At 58.7% G+C, this 22,510-nt stretch overlaps 2 protein-coding genes across 3 annotated transcripts in view; one reads left to right on the top strand and one right to left on the bottom strand.

The window, feature by feature from the left end:
• Positions 1 to 22,510, bottom strand: part of RAD9A (RAD9 checkpoint clamp component A) — a 59,609-nt gene that overhangs the window by 11,893 nt on the left and 25,206 nt on the right. Inside the window, exon 3 of the mRNA XM_023654555.2 lies at positions 2,828 to 2,916. The gene's annotated coding sequence lies outside the window, so the exon portion shown is untranslated. The remainder of the gene's footprint in view (positions 1 to 2,827; positions 2,917 to 22,510) is intronic.
• On the top strand, positions 6,198 to 16,003 carry CLCF1 (cardiotrophin like cytokine factor 1). 2 transcript variants are annotated; one of them, XM_023654558.2, is made up of 3 exons: positions 6,198 to 6,441; positions 12,560 to 12,726; positions 14,560 to 16,003. In XM_023654558.2, exons 1-3 carry the CDS (start codon positions 6,426 to 6,428, stop codon positions 15,052 to 15,054), a joined length of 678 nt encoding a protein of 225 aa, XP_023510326.1. In that variant the 5' UTR covers positions 6,198 to 6,425; the 3' UTR covers positions 15,055 to 16,003. The 2 variants fall into 2 exon arrangements, with proteins under 2 accessions (XP_023510326.1, XP_023510325.1); XM_023654557.2 differs by lacking the exon at positions 6,198 to 6,441 and adding an exon at positions 6,956 to 7,084.

The following is a 22,510-nucleotide window of genomic DNA, read 5'->3' as shown; positions in this document are numbered from 1 at the left end:
CAGAGCAGGGAGAAGACCATTAGTTAAGAGGGGGGCGGCTCTGGAGCCATCTTGCCCTCTATCCCAGGAGAGCAGGGTGTGGGTCTCTGTAGGTCCACACTGTTCTTCAGGGCAGTCTGCACATATAGGAGGTGCTTCCGAAAGCTTTGAGGGGTGACTGAACCCCAGAGGTCTGAGTGTCAGCTCCCCCCCTGCCTCGGTACTGGCTCCAGACCAGAAGTGGCTTTTCCCTTTCTGCCACTCAGATTCTCCCCAGGGTCTCTAGAAGTCTTCCCTGACAGCTCCTCTCTCCTCTGACCTCTCCTTTCTCTGCACCACAGCCCTTGGCACACCTTCTTGAGTTCCGGAGTCGCTACTTCATTTGACAAATTTTGCAGTGGTCAGAGGCTGATCCTGACGAATGCTCAGAGTGCTCTGTTGAGGACCACGAGGTGGACCTCAGAAAGGTGCCTGTGGGGGCCGGGGAGGGCTGAGCTCCTCACAGACCCAAACCACCCACGCCTTGCAGACAGATGGGGCCGGCCCCTGCACACCAGGATCCGCTGGCTCCTCCCATTCCTTCAGGGCTCACACTGTTCCCCTTCAACACACCAAATCCCTAAGAGGAGGCTGTCTAGGATGCAAGGTCAAATCCTCTGGACTCCTTCATTGTTGGAGGAGAGATGAGCAATGGCCCCTAGACAGTCTGTGTCTGTGCCCTGTGTGGGGAGTCAGAGTGGGGGTGATGGGGACGGGCCTCGGGAAGAAGGCAGAATGAAAAGAACAGAGAAGGTGGGGACATGTAGACATGGGGGACTTGCAAGGGGGAGGTGGCAGACTAGAGAGGGGACATCATTAGCAGAGACAGGAGGATAGGGCATGAGGGGCCGACAAGAATAATATTTACCATTATTGGGTGCTAAGTGCCAGAGATTTTACTTGCATTAACTCAGTCATCCCTTATTCTAAGGAAGGTACCATTATCGTCATCCCTGTTTTATGCAGGAGAAAACTGAGGTGTGGGGGGGGGGTCAAGTGACTTGCCCAAGGTCACTTGCCCAATGGCCCCAGGGAAGGTGCTGTCCATCCTCTGACCCCTGGGTGAGTCCCCTGAGGAACCCAGACAGTCTGGAGAAAGCCGTGAGAAGCCTGAGGGAGGGAGGCGGGTGGGGAGGGAGGGGACAGAGCGGGAGGAGCCGGTAGTGACTCAGCAGGGCAGGATAAGGATCTTCCAGCCCAGGGAGAGGTAACCCCACTCCTCTGCCAGGGGAGACGGAGTCACGGAGCCCGCGGCATGGGTTGGCCAGGGCAATGGAACATCCTGAGAGAATGGCGGGGAAAGCTCCTGGCGGGCGAGGGAGGAGCTGAACACCTGGGGGTAACCCTTCTGCCCCGGCCCTCCTCACACACCCATCACCCAGACATCCTTGCAGACGGGGAGATAGGGCCGGGGAGAGGCAGCAGTAGGACGTGGCTCCTCTCAGCTTCACGGGGAAGCAGGGTGTGGGGGGCCAGTGTCCTCCAGGAGGCCGGAGATTGTCTAGGTGTGGGTGGGGGACGCAGGGCAGGGTAGGGCTGTTGCTGAGGCCCCGGGGTTTCCGCTGACATCATGGCCAGCTCAGGGTGAGGCAATGCCCTCTGGGCTTCTGCCCACTGGAGAGAAAGGGCAAGTGCACCCCTCTGCTGCCTTCCCTCCCCCTCCTGCCCTCGGTGGCCCAGGCGCCTGCACGTTCACACTGGAGCGGAGCATTAGGGATGTGGGTCCCAGGGGGCCTCGTCAGGCCCTGGCAGCTCAGGCCGGGCTCTGAGCCTGGACTCAAGCGCTCTTGGGGCGGCAAGGTAGGGTGCCTGGCCCAGCGTCACACAGTCAGTTCATGTCCGGAGTGGGTGGTGACTGGTGGGCAGGAGAGTCCAGGTCTCCTGCTCCAGGCACATGGGGACTCTCTTTCTGTCCCAAGGAAGGGCTTAGTGTCCTGAAGAGACCAGGCATGCCCTGGTTAGATAGCTCATAGCCCGGGGTGCTCAGCCAGTCCTGCTATCTCTGGAGCTGCTCTCAGCTGCCAGCCTCTTCTTTCAAGAGTCCCCCGACCTCAGTGACCCCACCCCTGCCCCAAGGTTTGCACCTGCACCATATAAAATGGCATGGTGCTGAAGGCAGACAGTCCTGGGTTCCAGTCCTGTTTCTACCACTTGTGTGACCTGAGACAGATGACTTCATCTTACCAAGCCTCAGTTTCCTCATGTATAAAATGGGGAAAGAACACTTCCTAATCTGTAGAGTTATTGTAAGAAAGAAATGAGATCGCCCATGTGAAGCCTGGTGAGAGCTCAGTACGTTTAAACTAGAGGCCCAAAGGAGTAACGTGTCACCAAGCGACGCCAGGCCTGGTAGCAGGCTGACAGAGTTGTGGTGGAGGGTCCCTGCTTCTCCTGCCTGCACACAGGTCAGCCTCCTCCCCTCAACCCTGTGGCCTCTCAGCGTTCCTCTCTGTGTCCTTGGGACCTGGCATGGAATGTCTGGTGAACAAATGAATGAATTAGTGAATTTCTTACCTCTGTGGGCTTCTCCAACACCACGCCTCTGCTCACCTATCAAAGGGGACCAGACTACAGGCTTCCCTGGTTCGGGAATCCAGGACACCCCGGGGCTAGGGCACCTTCAATGCCAATTCTGCAGCTGTGTGGGACATGGTGTTTTTTGGGCATCTGGAGACCTTCCCTGGGGACGCTAGTTGTAGGACGAGGGAGGAACAATGGGACCCTAGCCTGTCCCTGAGACAATACTGACTCACCCCTACACCCTCGGAAGGCAGCTCAGTCATCACCTGGTGCCAGCCCTGCCACTCACCCTGTGGATGGTGAGGCCTGGAGTCTGGAAGACCAGAGAAGGCAGCAAAGCAGTCTTCTCCTCATCAATTCGCTGATACTGCCACCATCCTGTGGGAGGAGAGCAGAGGTGGTCATATCCCCTTCCACTGAGAGGTGATGGCCACGACCCAAGGCCATGCTGGCTAATTGGAAGCCGGGCATCTTGACTCCCAGCCTGGCCCTCTGCCCCTGCAGGGAGCCATGTGGGCTATGCCCAGTGCTACCTCGGCACCTCTGCCTATGGTTGCCACTGTCCCTCCTGCCATCCAGCCACTTTTCCACCCGGAAGCTCCACCTCCTCCCAGAGCTCCCCTTCCCTCACCATCCTCTGATCGCATATGGTTTAGTGAGTGCCCCTTGTCACAAGATTGTGAATCTCTTGAAGGCAGGTGGGTTTTCCTTGTCCCTCTGTCCTTTACAGGGCCTAGCACCCAGAAGGGGCTCAGGAAATGCTTGCACAAGCACCATGGGACAGATGGATCTGGAGCTCAAGGTCCGGAGCAGGGTCTCCTCTAACCTCTGCCCTGCTCCCTGCCCCCAGCAAGCCCAGATTATTAGAGCTAGAAGGGCCCCCAACAAGAATCCTTTATAAGAGCCACAGGGGAGCAGGAACTTTCATGAGGTCCCCAGCTAGAAATCAGAGGGCAGCCACCTGTGCCCGGCCACCCCTCAGAAACCCAGGAGGGGCTACTTCCTGCTCTGCCTCTGCTTTCTTCTTTCTCCCCCCAATTCCAACAGCCCACCCTCACTTGGGATTTGGCAGAATAAAGGCATAGTCTTTATTCCAGCCCCCACCCCACCCCACCCCACCCCAACTGGCAGCTCCTAGCCTGCTGCCTTTGCCCAGACATGGCAGAGGGGCACTGGCAGCTTGGAGACGGAGCTGATTTTCCCTTTGGCAGTGGGGGAGATGGGGGAAGGGAGAGGCTTGGCCCCCCCGCGTGAGGGGAGAGGGCAGGGATGCAAGTCCAGACAAGAGGCAGAGGGAAAATATGACTTCCCCAGTTTGTGGGGTCGCGGCAGCAAGCCGGGGGGGGGGCTGTGTGGAAGCCAATTGTCCCTGTACCCACCTGGCCTGGGTCCTCATTTCAGAGCCGCAGCCCTCAGTTCCTGCAAACCAATGCTTTCTAGACTCTGAGGTGAACGCTCGCTTGGGGTGGGGGGGCAACACAGTAAGCGCCCTCCTCTTCCACTGCGGTGCGCTCCTCTTCCTCCTCGGTCCTGCCTCCTCCCTCCCTCCCACTCCCACCATTTCTTTCCTCTTTGTGTCTCCTCTGTCCTGCCCGCGGCTTCTCTGTCCTCCCTCAGCCCCCACCCGCCTCCTTCGGCTCCCCTCTCTCCCTTTCCCCTTTCTCTCCTGGCCCCCTCCTCCCCTCCCGAGTTGGGGCTGCTTTCTCCCTGACTCAGCAAGGTGCTTTATAAGGTGCTGAGGGGGCTCAGCCAAATCCAAACCACATTGTCTGTGCAGACACTCCACAGGAGCAGGCTGCAAACCCGAGGAGGACTGGAGCTGCTCCCCTCTCCCTCTCCCCTCCCTCCTCTCCCCTTTGTGGCTCCCTCTTTCTGAAAGGGTGGCTGCTAGGGGACCTCCTGGCCAGCCAGAGTGCCAGTCACCCATTGGGCATCTGCCTTCTTGACCTTGGGCTGGGCATCAAAAGATTGTCGGGCTCACCCGCCAAGAATGTCATTGAAACTCCAGCGTTCCGGCTGGGGGAGGGAGGATGAGGAGGAAGAGGGAGCCCCCCCCCCCCCAGCACTTTTCAGAAGAGCCCCTCCAAGGCAGGTTTCATCAGAGCTGCTGCTGATGCCCCAGAAAGTCCCCTACCCCCAACCCCAGGCCAGCTCCCCTTTCCCAGCTCTTTTTCTCCTTGTTTAGGGGAAAAAAAAGAAAGAGAAAAAAAACCCAACAACAAAGTCTGTCCCACTCCAGTGAGGTAATTGAAAACAAACTTCTTCCCCACTCCCCCCACCCCCCCACCCCAGTCCTCGCAGCGCAGAAAAGGGAAGAGCCGTCCTGGGAGTCCGGCACTGGTCATGACCACGACGACTGCTCTGACCCACAGGCTGGAGGGGCTGTGGCAGGGCTGACGGGCGCCTTGCCTCCTCTGGGGGCATCAGGGCAGGAATGGGGAGTGAAGGCTCTGATGCCATTCCAGAGAGAGGAAGCACCTTCCAGGTCTGGCCCACCACCCCCTCCCCCTTTGAAACAACAAACAACAACAAAAGCAATTTACTACAAAATGATTTAATTGCTGGTCGGGTTCTAGAGCATTCAAGCTTTGGAGACCAAAGGACTGTCCCCCAGGAAAAGTCACGAAGTGGGGATGTCTGCATGCCCCAGAGGGGAGCTGTTTCCTTTGCACTCTCCCTGGCAGCCCTCTGTAGAGGGATGAAGGCAGACTCTCCAGGGAAGCTCTAGGCTTATGGGTCCCCTAGGTATCCCGCCCAGCAAGTCCCAGCCCAGGCCTGAGGGAAGGAAGGAGGGAGAGCACTCTACAGCCAAACCACCCCTACCCCACCACCGGAAAAAACCAACAACCCAAAACCCCAAAGGCAGGAGAAAGCCAAATGTCTTTATGGGGAAGCATTTCACAAACGGGGCTCTTGGTCTGTCCATCGCCTTGAGTGGGAGCGTTCCCGCTGAGTCACCCGTGGAGCCTCTGGTGTTGAAACTGGTCCGGTGCCTTGTGCTGATTAATGAATTACGAATCCCCCACCCATGTGCACTCTCCTGGCCACTGGGAAGAAGAATGAAGAAGCTTGTGAACTTGAGGGAAAACCTTGGGCCAAGTGCCCTCTTCTTTCCTTCGAGCTGGGCAGTGGGCCGGTGGTGCCCTCTTCCTCCCCCACAGGGGGCATTGTGAGCCGGTTAGTCACCTGCCCCAGCCCCGGCGCCTTAGCCCCAGCTTTTGGAAATGGGACAGGCGGCGGGACAATAGGCAAGGGGGGCGGTCAGCCCAGACAAAGGGCAGCAGGAAAAACACCATCACTTGCTTCGAGGCCAGCTCGCTGGCATTTGAGAGAATGTGTCACTGCATTTACTCAGGGGGAGGGGGAGGGAGGGAAGGTTAGTGATGAGGAGGCAGAGGTAGGGTGAGAGAAGGGACCCCGCACGAGGCAGGGGGCAGGCACCCCAGGCTGACACCGAGGGAGAAGAAAAGGAGCGGGCGGATCACTGCCCCAGCCCCGGGAGTCTGCAGACGGACTGATGCCCTCCTCGCCCCCTCCCCCAGGGGGCCCGGGGTGGTACCGCCGCAGCCTCGCCTCACCTCACCCCCCCTCGGTGTTGTGGGAGGGAGAGGAGCCCCAGAAGCCCTCCCTTCCCTCCTCCCCCCGCTTCCCCCCACCCCGGGGAGGGCCGCTACAATTTGTGGTTACAGCTTTACACGTCAGAAAAAAAAAAAAAAGTTTGCAGAATGTCCCACACCGAAAAAAAAAAATCCGAAACCGAGGGAAAAAAACCTGCGAGTGGGCCTGGCGGATGGGATTATTAAAGCTTCGCCGGAGCCGCGGCTCGCCCTCCCACTCCGCCAGCCTCCGGGAGAGGAGCCGCGCCCGCCGGCCCGGCCCCCAGCCCCATGGACCTCCGAGCAGGTAGGAGCCAGGCGTCCGAGGCCCCGGCCCCCGCCCCCGCCCGGGAGCCGCGAGATCCGCTTCCGTCGCTGCCCGGACCCCGAGCCGGGCCGGGCGGGCGCCGGGGCTGCCCCCGCCTGCAGGGCTCGGGCCGGGGAGGCACGGCCGGCGCCCTCAAGAGGGGCCGGGCGGGGACGCGGCATTCCTGCAGTCCGGTCGGCGGGCCGGGAGGTGGCCGCGAGCGCGGCGGGGAGCCCGGCGAGCCGCAGATCTGGGGAGCCGCCACCTGGAGCCCCAGCGAGGCGGGGTCCCGGGGATCCCGGCGGACAGAGTCCCGCGCAAAAGCGGGGCGAGCGAGTCCGAGGCGGGGAGCGGGGCTGCGGGGGGAGGGGGCCGGGAGAGGAAGAGGGAGGGCGGGCGGGAGGCGGGGGAGCCCGAGGCCGGGCCGGCGGGAGGCAGGGGAGGCCGACACCTCGGGCCGCGCCGCTCTCCCTCCCCGGCCGCCGGGAGGGTGGGCGGGAAGGAGGGCGGGCGAGAGGAGAGAGGAGGGCGGAGGGCGGAGGGCAGAGCCGGCCGGGCCGGGCCGCGGGACTTGCGGCTCCCTCGCTGCGCGCCGCGCGGCCGGAGCCCACCATGCTGCCCGCGGCCGCGGAGCCGGCGGCAGGTAGGGGCGGGCGGCGGGGCGGGTGGCGTCCGCGAGCCCCGGGCCGGCCCGCCGTGGCCTGGGAGTCATTAGTGCGGGGCGCGGGGGGGCAGGCGCAGGCCGGCCGGACCGGGCAGGAAAAAGCCCGTCACCGGCCGGGGAGCGGCGGCAGCGGCGCTCGGGCCGGCGGCCCGCGGAGGGCGGGCAGGGAGTTGACGCGCGGGAAAGGGCAGCGGCCCGGCCGAGCCCGGAGCCCGGCGCCCCGGACCCCGCCCCCGCCCCCGCCGCCGGGAAGGGAGCGACCGGGCGGGAGCGGGCCGGGGGCGGGGCCGGGGGCGCCGGGGCCACACAGGGGGAAGGCGCCGCCGCCACGGGAGGGGGCCGGGAGCGAGAGGTCACCGCCTGCGGGGTGGGCCGGCGAGTGGCCGCGCCGGGCCGCTCGAGGGAACCCCAAGTCCCCCGGGCCTCGCCTGAGTTCCCTCATCTCTCCTCTCCCCGCCTTCCTTCCCAGCAACTCCACACTGCGCTCCAGAAGCCCTCCCCACACCCCCAATCCCAGAGGACCCGTCCCTGTTTCCTTCTGCGCCCAGCCTGGCCCTGCCCCCTGGGGTAGGAGGGGGGCTGCCAGGAGGGGACAGAGGCTGGAGGTCCGGCGCGGTCCGAGCCTCAGACAGAGGCTGTAGGTGGGGGACACTGGACACACTCCTCTGTCAGGTGTTCTCTGACCCTGACCCAGACGGCTGACATCTCCTTGCTTTCAGTGCCCCCGACAGACCCCGCTCCCCTCCCAAGCACACACTGCCCTCCCTCGGGACACAGGGACACATTCCTCTGCCAGAACAGACCCGCTCCCCCCACTGGCTCAAACACCCTTGCTGACCAGACCCGCTCCCCCCACTTGCTCAGACACCCTCGCTGCCTGGAGCCACACACTCGACCAGGGAGGAAACAGCCACCAGGCAGAGATGGCAGCAACTGTCACCCAGCAACCCCAGAAGCTTGTCCTCCTGACTGGTGTAATGCCCGCCCCTCTCCCCCACACGCAGAGCCCCGCACTCCTGCCCGGTTCACTCCTGCCCGGTTCACACCTCGGCACACCACCCCTCCACACCAGCTCCTCTGTTAGTGACACTTCACATTCCTCCCCACAATCCCACCTGCCTGTTCGCACCCTGGCCCCAGCTCCCCGAGCCCCTCCCACACCTCTGGATAACAACACCCTTTCAAACTCACCACACACTTGCCCAAGTATTTCCTTCACTTACCTGGTCCCCCCCCCCACCGCCTGGCTTTCAGCTGGCTGCCCAGCGTCCCCAGGCTTCACCTGCTCTCCCTGAGCACACTCAGCCTTCTCCTGCGGCATGACCTGGAACACTCTCACTCCAACCAAAGCCCGCCTCCTTGTGTCCCTATTGACTTCACAAGGCAGGGCCGCTGGCCCGCCGTCTGCTTCTTTCTCTGGGCCTCAGTTTCTTCTTCTGTCACGTAGACCGGAGGAGAAGGGCAGGGAGGGGCTGCTGAAGAGGACAGCAGAGATGGAGCCCCCATGGTTTGGCTGAGAGGAACTTCAGTGTGCACAGTGCAACTCCCTCAGGCAAGCCCAGGGACCTGACGGGCTGGTGGCAAAACTAGGTCTCCTAACTTTTGGGCACATGGGCACCCTCTCATTAAGCCACTTCTCAGCCGCCTGGGAGATAGGGAACCAAGGAGAGGACGGAAGGGAGAGGAGGAAGAGAGGGGAAGGCAGCCAGCCCGGAGGACGAGGCAGGACAGGCTGTTCTGTGGGCTTTTCCCTAGGAAGGCAGTCGGGAGGCACCCCCAAGGGCCATTTCCTACAGTCTCAATGCCTGGGTCTCACACCACAGTGGACACACCACCCCCCAAACCGCTTCATTCCCCCAATTCCCCTCAGCAGACCCTCCAGAGTCCCCAGGATGCTGGGCCTGGTTTGGCCTGAGAGCAGGGCCTTTCCTTCTGGCTCCCACATTTAGCCCAAAGCCTCTGGAGCTCTTGTGATGCCTCCGTGGCTCCCACGTTTTTGGCTGATAGCTCTTAGCCACCAATCCCAGGTGCAGAGTCTCCTGGCTGACTTGTCCTGCCCACTCTGACCACCTTGGCACATCTGCACTGCTGAGCCCCCCGCCCCCGCCTCACTGAGTGAGGTCAGCTTGGGGGATACAAGCCCCAGGCTGAAGGGCAGCTGGCTAAAGGCTTGCGTCCGAGCGTATGCCTGCCTGTGCAGCCGTGTCAGGGTGGCCATGCGCTTGCGTGGGCTGAGTATGTGTGTGTGTGTTCATGAGGGGGGGCCTCGGTTCCCAGGGCCCAGGGATCTGGATGGAATTAGAGGCTGGCCCGCAGGGCGGGGGCCAGGATGGGGGGTGGGGGGGTGCAGCAGGAAACGTGAGCTGCACTCATTAGCTCCTCACGTGCTCAGCCGGATTTATAAACACAGGGGAAGACGGGATGTAAACAATCAGTGGGCAGCAGCCAGAGGCAGAGCTGGGGCGGGGGGCCGGGCAGGGGGCCAGGACTGGGGGAGGGGGCCCAGGACACAGCCCCCAGTGACTGGGTCCACCTGCACACCAGGAGCCTGGAGAGGAGGATGGATGAGGGCTCCAGGGTGCCCACCACACTCTCCCTCCTAGGGACGCAGGCAAGCTGCGGGCTGCGCCAAGTTCCAGTGCTTACAACTAAAGCACAGGTGTCCTCTGCCCCACGCGGCTTTCAGCTTTGCTGCCTGAGATATGGGGACAGCTTGCCCAGAATGAAAGCTGTCGTAATGGAGGGTAGAGCCCTGTCCCCTGTCTCCTCTCCTAGCCTCTTCTCCCTCTGGATTTCTGAGACTTCTTCCCTCTCTCTGGTTCTCTCCACGGGTGGGTCGGTCGGATCCTTCTGCTCTCTCCCCTGCCCCCCTCCCCAGCCTGCAGTGACAGTTACCTCAGAACTGAAATATTCCTGGAAACACCGGCCTCGTCTGGTTAATTTCATGAGCCGTTTTTCTGCCCAGATGATTTAGCTCTTGTTTATCCAAAGGTTTCTCCCCCTGCTGTCCCTGTGTAGGGAGCCAGTCCTCCCCAGGGATCTCCCACAGGGCCCAGAAGGGGAGGGGGAGAAGCAAGCCAGGAGCTGGGTTCCTGACCAACCCCACCATGGGACAGGCAGAGCCCAGTCCCAGAACTCTGGCCAGCAGGGCTGCCCAAAGCAGGGCTTCAGCTGGGACCCCCCAGCATTGCCACTAACTGTGAGCGAGGCCAGACTCAGTCCTGAAAGCTGCCTCAAGGCTGGAAGGGGCATTGCCCACCTCAGCAGGTCTCCAAACTCTGAAACGAACCCCAAATTGTACCCACAGGAACCTGGAGGCGACTCAGCCAGATAGCCAGGCTGAGGGCAGCCCAAGGCTTCCTGCAGAGGAGAATGGCTTGGAGTTGTTTTGGGATGTGAAGAACCACTGTGAATAGAAAGAATTCAGAGAGTCAGCAAGAGCTAGGGATGGAAAGGAAGAATGAGGACCGAGCCTTTAGGAGGGAAGCCACAGGCTGCAGATGAGGACGAGGAAAAGGGGAGCCTGTCTCCCCAGGGAGCACTTATGTGCCTGACTCTGCTCTCTGTCCTAAAACACACATGCTTGCAGGGCACACATGCACAAACTCACACCCTCAAGCCAACAGCCCTAAATCATGGGGGCAGGGTCCCTGAGACTAGTGGCACCCCTTCTCCCAAGCTCCATCAGTAAAGCCAGCCAGTCAAGCATCTGAAAGCGTCAGGACTGGGGCCAGCCCAGTGGTACAGCGGTTAAGTTTGCACATTCTGCTTCCACGGCCCGGGGTTCGCCGGCTCGGATCCCGGGTGCGGACATGTCACCGCTTGGCAAGCCATGCTGTGGTAGGCGTCCCACGTATAAAGTAGAGGAAGATGGGCATGGATGTTAGCTCAGGGCCAGTCTTCCTCAGCAAAAAGAGGAGGATTGGCCGTAGTTAGCTCAGGGCTAATATTCCTCCAAAAAAATAAAAAAATGAAAGAGTCAGGACTGACCAGTTGGGCCACAGCGGAAGTCACCACCTGACACCTACACTCTGTTCTTTCTCTTTTTCTTTTTTTTTGTCTTGTTTCTTAACTCCAAACCTATCCCAACTCTGAGTACAGTCCAACTTATTTCTAACCATGAAAGCAATATGTCATTATAGAACATTTGAAAGTATAAAATATAACCTAGAAGAAAGAAACCACTCATGATCTCAGACCTATCCAAGCTTAAAACCCACACTAGCCCTACTCCTAGTGACACGCTGTGCATCGCCCCATCTGACATCTAAATCAACAGATTCACAAACCTTAGTCCCAGCCAGCCTTCTGCCTGCCCAAGCCTAACCACATCCCCAGCTGGACTCAAACCTCAACCACACTCAGTCAGCCAAATCCCAATAAACTAACCTGAAACTTTACAAGTAACCCAGCCCTTAAACCTAACCTAGCTCAATGCCAAGTACAACCTTACCCTGTCCTAACCCTGCCTGCCTGTACCCAGTTCCAATGCCCACTGAATCCTAGCCTAATGCTCTTGACCTTGGACCTCACCTAAAAGCCTGGAAAATCATATTTTCCCAAGTGCCTATGTCCTCACAGCCCTGACCCCTGGCCTCTGGCATCCTGGGATACCCAAACTCTCCAGCACCATCAGCTGACAAGCCCACCTCATCAAATTCTCTCTCTCTCTCTTCATTGCAGGCTGATCAGAAGGCCTCCTTCAGGTCAAACTTTCCCCATCTAACACGCTAGATAAGAATGGGGCAAACCTCCATACTGTAGCCAGTCCCTGGAGTGAATGCTAAATCTCCTTCAGTCTAACCCTATCCTCCACTTTCCGCACCCAGGAATCATATCCCATCACTGACTACACGAGCCAGCCCTGTGTCCCTCAGCCTGACCTCAGTGGTCTAACCCTACATCTTGCCTCCTATGGCTCGACTCAGATGCATTCTCGGGCAGCCTGTCTCTTGTGCCCCTTCCAGGGCTGACTGCTCTCAGCTGGCAGCTCTGACATGTGCTGTTTCCTACCCCTCACCCCCACCCGCCCACAGCTGCAGTGGGCCTGGGAAGCTGGGAGAGGAGGCTGAGGTACAACTGGACCCTGGGAACACTGATTTGCAGTCCCTAGGCCTGGCCCCGTCCATCGGTGCACACACACATACGTGTTGGCACACATACAGTGACTCTTTCTTAGCTGACACACAAATATACTCTCCAGTGTCTACTGGTAAACACACACGCACACAGGCCAAGTCTTCGTCCTCAAACACATACATGCCTCCACACACACACACACATACACACTTTCTCGGGCCAGGAATGCTTCCCTCCTCCATCCCCCCTGCCTCCCATCTGGCGTCCCACCCTCACCCCCCCTCCCAGCCCAAGGTGGGGACAGACACCTGAGGGGCTGCCAGCTGCTTCCTCGATGGGGCCCGCCCTCATGCTTCTTGCCCATCCTGTCCACAGGGGACTCGTGGGGGATGCTAGCTTGCCTGTGCACCGTACTCTGGCACCTCCCTGCAGTGCCAGCCCTCAATCGCACTGGGGACCCAGGGCCTGGCCCCTCCATCCAGAAAACCTATGACCTCACCCGCTACCTGGAGCACCAACTCCGCAGCTTGGCTGGGACCTACGTGAGTATCCAGGGCAGCTTAGGAGTCTGGGAGTTGGGTAAAGGATGAGAAGAGGAGTTGGGGGAAGAGAGACAGAATGGTAGAGGGATCTTGGCGAATGATGGGGTGATGAGGAGGGGCCCTTTTGCTCCACGCAGGCTCCGTGTCGTGTCTGGCCTATCTCCTGCCCTTCCCTCTTAGGTGCCCCCTCCTCCCCATCCCTGGCCCCAGGACTAGGCATGTGGGCAGGCCTCGCACCCGCCTTGGCCCACTGCCCCACTGGCTGCCAGCCCAGCCACCCGCCTCCCCCTGGGGGCCGGGGAAATCTCCTCTGTTTACACCGTGTTGTGGTGTCTCTCGCACGGGCGGGGCTGGGTGGGGATGGAGGGGCCCCACCTCCCATGCCTGTGTTCCAGCTCGCCTCTGCCCCAGACCTGGGGCCCTGCTGCTCTGGACCCTTGGGCCTCCCTTCTGTCTGCCTCTCCCATCCTAGCTGGGCCTCCTAGGGGGGACTTGGGGGAAGGTGGCTGCAGGGAACCCAGGCCAGTAGTGGCAGGGGGTTCAGGGTGTGGATGGAAGTTGGGCCGTAAGGATTTGGGGGCAGTCCAGAGGTGTTCAGAGAGCCCAAGAGAAGGAAGGAGGGTCAGAGTTGTTGAGGACCATGGGGAACCGGCCCCCTCTTCCCGTGTTCCTCTTCCACATCCCAGGCCCTACTCTGGAGCCAGGGAGAGAGAGGGGAGGAGGGTGGCGGGGGAGCTGGCTCCAGCCCCAGGATACACCGAGGAAATTAGTTTGTCTCTGTGCTTGTCAGCGTGTGAACCGCCCCCCGGGCCCTTGCCTATCCCAGGCCTCGCCCCTATCGTCTCCCTTTCTCTCCCGCCTGAAACTCTCCCTCAGCCCTTTCCCTGGGCCCCAGGCCTCTCCCCGGAGGGTTGGCAAGGCTCTGTCCTCTTCTCTAGACTGTCTTCCATACCCTTCCTCCTGCCCTACTCATGAGACTGCCTCAGTTTCTTCCTTCTACAGCCCTGCTCCTACGAGCCCTTCCTTGGGGAGTTAGGGAGTACCTTCTGTCCCCCACCTTTCAGCTTCAAGAGGCAAACGGAGCCCTGATGCCCACGGGCCCTCTGCCTTCCACCCTCTTTTCCCTCTCTGGTTTCCCCATCCAGAAAACCTTTGCTTGACTCTGCTACCCCCTCTAGCTCCCGATCCTTTTTCTCTCCTGGCTTTCCCTGCCAAATTTCTCGAAGGAGTGGTCTACACCCTCTGCCTCCACTTCCTCTCCACCCACTCACTCCTTAACCCCCTGCAATCTGGCTTCCAGGCCACTGAATCGGTTCTCTCCAAGGTCGTCAGGCACCTCTTCTTCCCAAACCCTACAGCACTTTCTCAGGCTCATTCTCCCTGCTCTGTCTTTTACAGCCACTCTGTTGAGCACTGCTGCCTTCTTGAACTCCTCTTCTTGACTCTGCACTCTTCTCGTCCACCTTCTACCTCTGCAGCCCAGCCTCCTGGTCCTCGTGGCTCCTCTTCCTCTCTGCCCGGTCCCTGGTGGGCACTCTCCTGAGGCTTGCACACACAGCCAATCAGCGCATCCTTCCTGAGTATCTCCCGAGTGTTCTTCTCTCTCTACACCTCTCCATAGGAGAGCTCATCACCTCACTGCTGCAACTGTCACCTCCATGCAGATGACATCCCTGGAGAAACTTAGGGGAGGCCTGTGAACAGAGAGGCCTAGCATGGAGATGGAGCCAGTGTCAGGTGACATAGGAAATAGAAGCTTGGGGGCAGGTATGTGCTGGCAGTGAGCTGGCTGCTTCGCCCTCCTCCGTCCCCATCGCCCTCTCCTTTTCACAGCTTAACTACCTGGGCCCCCCTTTCAACGAACCTGACTTCAACCCACCTCGGCTGGGGGCAGAGACTCTGCCCAGGGCCACTGTCAACTTGGATGTGTGGCAAAACCTCAGTGACAAACTTCGGCTGACCCAGAACTACGAGGCCTACAGCCACCTTCTGTGCTACCTGCGTGGCCTCAACCGCCAGGCCGCCACAGCCGAGCTGCGCCGCAGCCTGGCACACTTCTGCACCAGCCTCCAGGGTCTGCTGGGCAGCATTGCGGGTGTCATGGCAGCTCTGGGCTACCCACTGCCCCAGCCTCTGCCTGGGACTGAGCCCACCTGGTCTCCTGACCCTGCCCACAGCGACTTCCTCCAGAAGATGGATGACTTCTGGCTGCTGAAGGAGCTGCAGACCTGGCTGTGGCGCTCAGCCAAGGACTTCAACCGGCTCAAGAAGAAGATGCAGCCTCCAGCAGCTGCAGTCACCCTGCGCCTGGAGGCCCATGGCTTCTGATCTCTGACCTTTACCACCTTCTCTTTCCCCTCCTCCTTCAAACCCTACTCCCACTCTGGGAGGGAGAAACCTGTGTGCCAACACTCGTTGAGCCAGGAGACAGAAGCCATGAGCCTCTGGCCCTCCCCAGACTTGGAGGAGGGTGTGATGCAATAAGGCCTGTCCCCTCCCCGCTTCCCAAAGTCCTACAGGTCTGGGGAAGAGGTGCAATAGGCCCCATCCCATTTCCACAGGAAGTAATGCTCAAGGGAGCCCGAAGTGGTTCAAGTTGGCGCCAAGGCTCTTACAGCTTCCTGCTTCCTGCCTACCACTTGCCAGTGCCCACCTAGCCCCTCGAGTGGCACGTCTAGGAAGCATGCCTGTAGGGAAGGGAGGGGGCCACCATAGCACATGCCTTTCTGGGGTGAAGCCCTATGGCTGCCCCACTCTCCTTAGATGGGTGTTGCTCTCCTACCCCCAAATAACTCAATACGTCAATTCAGGAAACAAACACGGTGGCAAGTCCAAACAGGAGGAGATGGGATTGCAAATGGAAGAGGTGGGGGTCCGCATTGGAGGTAATACTCAAAGCAGAGGGGCAGGGGCAGACTGGACCCAGGGGTCACCAAGGCAATCCGTGGCACAGGGTGGCAACCAAAAGGACCTTGCCTTGCATTTTCTTGCCGGCATCACAGTGCCCCCTCTTTGCCCCCTTCCCAGGGTATCTGTGGGTTGCCCAGGCTGGGGAGGGCAACCATAGCCACAGCCACAGGATTTCCTGAAAGTTTACATTGCAGTAGCATTTGGGGTGCAGGGGGCAGCTCCCCCAGGCCCTGCCCTCCAAGCCCCACCCACTCATGACTCTAAGTTTGTTGTATTAATATTTATTTATTTGGAGATGTTATTTATTAGATGATATTTATTGCAGAATTTCTATTCTTGTATTAACAAATAAAATGCTTGCCCCAGAGCTGCGTCTCTTTGCTTGGCCTTGCCCCTCTTCCTGACTCTCGTCACTTGTTCTCCTGGCCCTTCACCGTCCTGGTGACGGAGGTGAACCACCACCTCTGGTGGAGAGCCTGGAAGGCCCGGGGGGCTCAGGAGGGGCGGAGAGCTTGGGCAAGAGGCTCTCTCCCTCCCTCCACCGGGTGGATGTACATACAGCAGGCTTCTCTCCTGCTCCGTCCACCAACACCAGGTTCCTTTAGTCCTCCCCAGTATCTTGTCTGTTTCTTTGCTCAGTCGGCCTCACCTCTCTGGATTGCTTTAATGGTCTTATAGGTCTGTCTCCCTACAGAGTTTTCTATCTGCCCCTCCAGTGCGCTCTCCAAGCAGTCAGCTCCGCGCATTCAACCCTCAGCTTCCCCAGGACCCCCACCTGTGGTGGCCCACTGGCGCCCCCCAGGAGTGACCCTAGCCTTCACAATACCCTTCATCTCCTAGGGAGGACGCTAGACTGCGGCCAAGTCACAAGTCTCCACTGTGACTTTACTCCTTTCTCTGCAAGTAAGGCGGCAGATTAGGGGGCAAGAGAAAAACTCCTATTGGACTACAAGTGAATGGGAAAGATGCTATTCAAGGGATGACCTAAATTGAAATCCCAGGTTCATAACCTAGTAGCTGAGTGACCTTGGATAAATTACTTAAAGCTCTCTATTCTCCAGTTTTTCCATCTGTAAAGTAGGGATAATTAAATACCATTATAAGATTGCTGGAAAGGATAAGAGAAATAATAAAGGTAAGATGCTTGGCTGCAGCAGCAGCAATTGGTAATTACAGATTATTCGGGACATATCAATCAGCACATCATGAGTCTCTAGTGAAGAGCCACTGGGTAAATTAATGGGCTAACTGCTCCCAGGTAATACATGGGTATTTTACAAGGGCCTCCTGGAGACAGTGCCCTAAGCGAAGGAAGTAACAAATGATGGTGATGTCAATCAGTTGACAAATGTTTTAAAGACCTAATTACCAGCCCATCACTGCTAACTGGTGTAGGAAAGCCAAAAGAAGTCCAAGACCTGGCTTGGCTCCCGGCCTTGCGGAGCCTGTGGTTCTATCCTGGAAGAGAAGACCAGCTTGCCTGAAATAAGCAGGACAGAAGCACACGTGCAACATGCACAGGGAAGTTCCGACAGTTGTGTGAGCCGTGGAAAAGGCAGCGGTCAGAGTATAGCTGCGGGAGCTATTGGACTGGCTTGTGGGTAGGGCGAGCCACTCTCTGCTGAATGTCCCTGAGTCACCTGGCCCAAGTTGGAGGAAACATGTCTGCCCTTAGGGGTCCAGGCAGAGACATCTGCCCTGGCATGGCCAGGGGCACCTTCAGGCCCTGCCTCCTGCCCTACAAGACAGAAAGGAGAGGGCATCTGGCCTGTCCCCGTGCAGGGCAAAATGAGTAGCAGCCTGTAAGGTGTAAGGCACCAAGCAAAGGGCAGTACGGAATACAGGGAGAAGGAAGGTATGCCCCACACTACTGTACTGTGAGCTTCTTGGGGGCAGATTCCAAGTCTTCCCCATCTCTTTATCCTAGCACCCAGCTGAGGGTCACTCCCAGAGAAGGTGTTCAATTAGCATGTTGAATAAAGCAATCTGGAAAAGGGAGTAGGAGCTGCCCTCCCCGCAAATGCTAGAAGCCAGGGCAGAATTTGATTAAGTGCAGAAAGACCCAAGCAAAATACCATGGAAGTCAAGGAAGGAGTGATGGAGGGCCCTGCTAGTTTGTGAGCCCTACCGGGAGGCAATGGTGTCTAAAGTCACGGCTATAATATTTCCAATGCCTGGCACACAGTAGGTGCCTTCACATAACCAGGAGAGGTGGGATTTGACACTGTTCTTGGAGGCTGGGCAGGACAAGGGTTAGTTGAGTGTGTTTTTCTTCCTTTTAAGCAGGTAGCATCTTGAGGGCAGGCTCCACAATTTATTCATCTTTGCATCTCTACAGCATTTTAGCACAATGCTGGGTGCAGACTAAAGTTCTCGATAATTTGATTTAATCTGATTGAAAAAGCGTCAAGACAATAGTGTATTAGAAGTCAAGAGAAGAGAGTTTTAAACAGGTAGTTGATCAACACTGTCAGATGCCCCAGAAGAACTGAGAGAAGAATACAGGGAAAATCCACTGCCTTTGGTAATCAAGAAGTCACAGGTGACCTTTCCAGGAGCAGTTGAGAAGCAGACACCAAATTGTGAGACTCAAGAAGGAAACAGTGAGAAGGAGGTAGAAGGGGTAAATATACTCCCTCAGGAGTTTCGTGGCAGAGGGAACATGTAGAGGTAGCAGGATCATAGGAGGTGTTCTTTTGGTTGGTTGGTTTGCTGTCGCTGTGTTTCAACAGAAGAGATCTAAACATGTCATTGCTGTGTGAGGGGTGGCGGCTGGAGAAGTGAGAGGCCTGAAGCGTGGAATCAGGGACAGACAGGAGAATCAAAAGCATTGCTGGGCAGCCATGTGGAACCAGGTGACACAAGCACACACATCTGTGTCGTGGGCCCATTCAGTATGGATTGTGACATTCTCCAGCAAGCCAGAGATCGCCAGAGGTGGGGACAGAGTGTAGAGAGGGCCTTTCCCAAGGCTGAGGACTGACAAGGGAGGAATGGCAGAGAAGCAAGGGGCAAGAGTCTCTAGAGGGCTAGAAATTGTACTGTGGAGAGGCTGTGAGCCATGCAGGGTGAGGGAGTGACCGGGGAAAGGCGGGGAGTGCTGGAGTTCACTCCCCGTGAGGATGCAGAGGTGCATCCTAAGGAGCAAGGCAGGGTGGACGCAGACAGCCCAGGCAGAAAGGGCGCCTCAGTTTGACTTCCTGAACCCTCCCCCAAATAGCTCCCTACTGATGGTGTCAGGGGTGTGAGGCCCTCTCCGGATTTGGCACTGTGGACCACAGAGCAGGCAGTGCCTGGTAAATGACAGCTCGTCAGGCTTTCCGGTGAATGAGTTTGTCATTGGTTCTCCATCCACAGCTGCTTCAGGAGAGGCAGTGAGTTTTCATAGGTGCTCTTAGGTTCCACCTCTTAAGTATGGCCTTATAGTCAGGGGCCCAGGTATGCAGAAGTCAACCTAAGACCCTGGCATACCTGTGCCCTGCAGTGTCATGGGGGAGGCAGTTATCTCTAGAAGTCCTTCTGTTCCCAGGGAGCCTAGGGACAGTGGGATGGAGGGAGAGAAAGCCCTCCTCTCTGTCATTTCGAGATAGCACGGAGTGGATTAGAAATCTCATCGGCATCCTGGGGACCTGGAAACACCCCTGTGTTTTAGAGGATGCACGCAAGATGGAGAACTGTCCCTTGGGAGACGCAACTCCTAGGAGGGTAAGAGTGAGAACAGAAGAGGCTCTGATGCGGGGTGGCAAAAGGTAGTCACGCCTTGCCTGCTTCCTGCTTTTTCCAAGACTGACTTAGGGCTCCCTCTGTATGTGAGGAGGCTCATTCAAGCACTCATCTCACACTCACACACACACACACATTCACCCGCTTGCCACTGTCACCCCAAATAGGGGCGGGCCAAAGGAGGCCCTTGTTCCCCTTAACCTAGAGGGCAAGAGCCAGTGATCTGGGCCTGGCTGAATGCTCTGATAGGTGGCTCCCCCTTAGCTCCCCCTTCTTCTCTGGAGCCACAACTTTCCCTGCCTTTGTCCCTTCAATTCTTGAGCTCCCTGACTCAGCCTGGTTCCCCAATTTCCCAGCAGTGGACAAAGCCCTTGTCAGTGGGGTAGGGGTGGGTGGGGACAGTGAGGGAGTAACTGTGAGCTTTAGAACCAGAGTTCCAGTCCTTCCCTCGTCTCAACTTTCAGGGTCCCTCAGCCCCCCTAGTCCAGAGGTCACCCCTAGGCCCCTCCCCAGCTTACCCTGATCTCCAAGGTCTGGCTGATGGAGTGGAAACTAGGACCTTCCTACCAGCTGGACAAAGTCTGACACCTGGTGGCCAAGGTGAAGAATGGTCAGAAGGGCCCCTTTTTTAATTTCCTGGGAACTTCTCTAGAGTCAAGGCAGCCTAGGTGAAAGGGGAGGTGACAGGAGGAGGTTTGGAGGGGGTGGTTGGGACAGGGCAGAAGAGACATCCAGTGGCAGAAAAATTCAGACCCAGGGAAACCTTTGCCTTCCATCAAGCCCACTAGGCCACAGAACCTGGGGCAGGGAGAAGTGGGATGTGTGGGAGGGTCGTGAGGGACGAGGAGGAGCTGCCTGAAAGAATTTTGGCCCACAGGGTGGGGAATGGGGCCCAGGGTGTGTGAGTATGTTGGGGCTGGGAGTGTGAGTCTGGCTGCCCAGAATCTCCAGCTCAGGGTGGGTGGCAGGGCCTGAGGGCCTGAGGAAGGGGGGTGCTGGGGCTACACCTCACAGCCCACTGGGCCCCTGCAGCTGCTTCCCTCCCTCCACCTGCCCCTACCTTCCTAGCTCTAGCTGGCTCTCCCCACAAGCCCTGTTGTGAGCTGGGGGAGGGGAAGGGGCTTTTAGGGCTCATGTGCAGTGCTGAGAAATGACACCCCCCACCACATCCTGCCATTGTCTGAGCTAAACCAGGCCTAATCTCCCTTCCCCTTGGAGCAGTCTGTGGTGGGCCTCAGCCCACCTCCGTAGAAGGTGCTGGGCTTCTGTTTCAGTTCTTTTCACTCCTTTTCCCCCAACTTTGGCCTTGGCCACGAAGCAAGGGCCTTGAGTGTTCCCAGGCCAAGGTGCAAAGGTCACTCCTGCTAGTCCCATCATCTGCCTCTAGGGGTCAGGGCTGACACAGCAACCTACACCTAAGTCTCAGGAAATTCCCTGGAGAGAGAGGTTAGCCCCCCAACTCAGACCTCAGGCCTGGCCCTTCAGCCACAAGTTGGAACTGTGACAGGCTCCAGGACAGCAGTTTTGGGGACAGGCCAGGAGGCTGCCTGAGGGGTTCCAGGAAGGAAGGTGATAGGGAGCAGACAGGGTTGGGGGCGTAAAGAAGGAAAAAAACCCCAGGATGGGCAGGCCAAGGTCTGGTCTAGTTGCCAGCACACCGTAGGGATCCAGATGCCAAGTCAGGGAAAGATGCCAATTGGACAGGGATGGTTCCAAAACCCCTGGTGACAACTCCTTCAAGCCTAGGGGCTTGAGCCACTGCTGTCTGACTAGGAGAGGAGTGCAGTGCTGCCTGTGGAGAGTCCCCTCAACTCCAGGCCAGAAAGCCAGTCCTAGGGTACCTGCACTGAGCTCACCACCCTGATTCTCCTTCTTGGGGCTGGGGTCATCTGAAGCCCAAGGGAGACATTTTTCAGGCTGGGTGGGAGAAGCTAGCAGGGTCTGAGCCAGGCAGCGCTGGGGGCAGCTGGCAGGGATGGCCCAGACAGTGCCCACAGAGCAGGTCAGGGTGCCAGAGGGGAGAGGGAATAGGCTCCGGCGGCAGCAGGAGCCGCTGTGGCCGCCCAGCGGCACACCCTATTTCACGCTCCCTGGGCGGTGGCAGGGCCCCACGGCTATCAGCTTTCAGGGGTGGGAGGGACCAGGAATGAGGAGGGGTCTGCCTCACCCATGGCTTCCTACTCCCTCAGGGCTTTGTGGGCTCAGGAGTTGGGTGCCACACACCTCTGGGAACACCCTCTGGGGAGGAGGTGGTCAGTCCCACAGAGCCTGGGCACCATCCCTCCACAGAGTGCTCAGTGCCTGACTGGACCCCACACCTGAGCCATTGCCAGGCCCAGTGACAGGGCTCCCTGCTGCCCTCCCCAGGCAGCAGGGCCCCTGCCTCCCTCGGTGTGGGCCCCACTTAGTCCAGGAGGCAGATGAGGGGATTAGACCAGGCCCAGCCCAGACAATAAAGCAGCGACGGGCCCTCCAGCTCCATGCAGCGCGCCCACGAGCTCTCACTCCTCCACTCCGCCCTCCTCAAGGAAGTAGATGGGGAGAGCCCGGCAGGAGGAGGCCCCTGAAGACGTGGCTTGCTCCTGCTCCTCCCCTCTGGTGGTCCACTCTCCAGAGCGTTGTCCTCCCTGTGCCCACCCAGACCCCAGAGTGACGGCAGGGGGCAGGCAGAAGTCTCCGAGCAGGCCCTCGCACCTTGGAAGGAAGAATTAGATGGGATTCTAGAGGTCGATTAGAGCTGGGCCAGTCCCTGTGCTGATTCCCAGACTCCCACTGGCCAGCACTTTCGCCTGCTGCCAGGAAGTTGGTGAGGGGGAGGCGGGTGTAGGGGTGAGTCAGCGATGACAGGAGCCCAAGGGACAAAGGTCATGGGTGGAGAATTGCAAGACAGTGTTTACAGCAGCCCGCCTCCTCCAGGAGGTCTTCCAGTGCTAAACCAGCCCTGTGGTCCAACCCATCTCTGACCTACCCTTCCCTATCTCCCGTTTGTTAGGAATTTTATCCTTGTACTGACTTGCGTCCTGTCTGCCTGCCCTGTTAGCCTGTGAGCTCCTGGGGGGCATGGAGGAGCTGTGCTTTAACTGGGGCCCCACAGTGCCTATCAGCGCTTCCTACTGTCAAGAACCATTTCACATTATTTTAGCTGAGGATG

The sequence above is a fragment of the Equus caballus genome, chromosome 12 (assembly GCF_041296265.1).
Source record: "Equus caballus isolate H_3958 breed thoroughbred chromosome 12, TB-T2T, whole genome shotgun sequence".
NCBI classification, from domain to species: Eukaryota; Metazoa; Chordata; class Mammalia; order Perissodactyla; family Equidae; genus Equus; species Equus caballus.
Note: the sequence above shows the minus strand (reverse complement) of the source record. Positions and strands in the feature narration are given on the sequence as shown.

Excerpts from the sequence above, each read along its gene's own strand:
- CLCF1 (XM_023654557.2), top strand. The coding sequence starts at position 7,054 with ATGCTGCCCGCGGCCGCGGAGCCGGCGGCAG. Across the intron at positions 7,085-12,559 it reads GGCCGCGGAGCCGGCGGCAG|GGGACTCGTGGGGGATGCTA; the intron begins GTAGGGGCGGGC and ends TCCTGTCCACAG. Across the intron at positions 12,727-14,559 it reads GCAGCTTGGCTGGGACCTAC|CTTAACTACCTGGGCCCCCC; the intron begins GTGAGTATCCAG and ends TCCTTTTCACAG.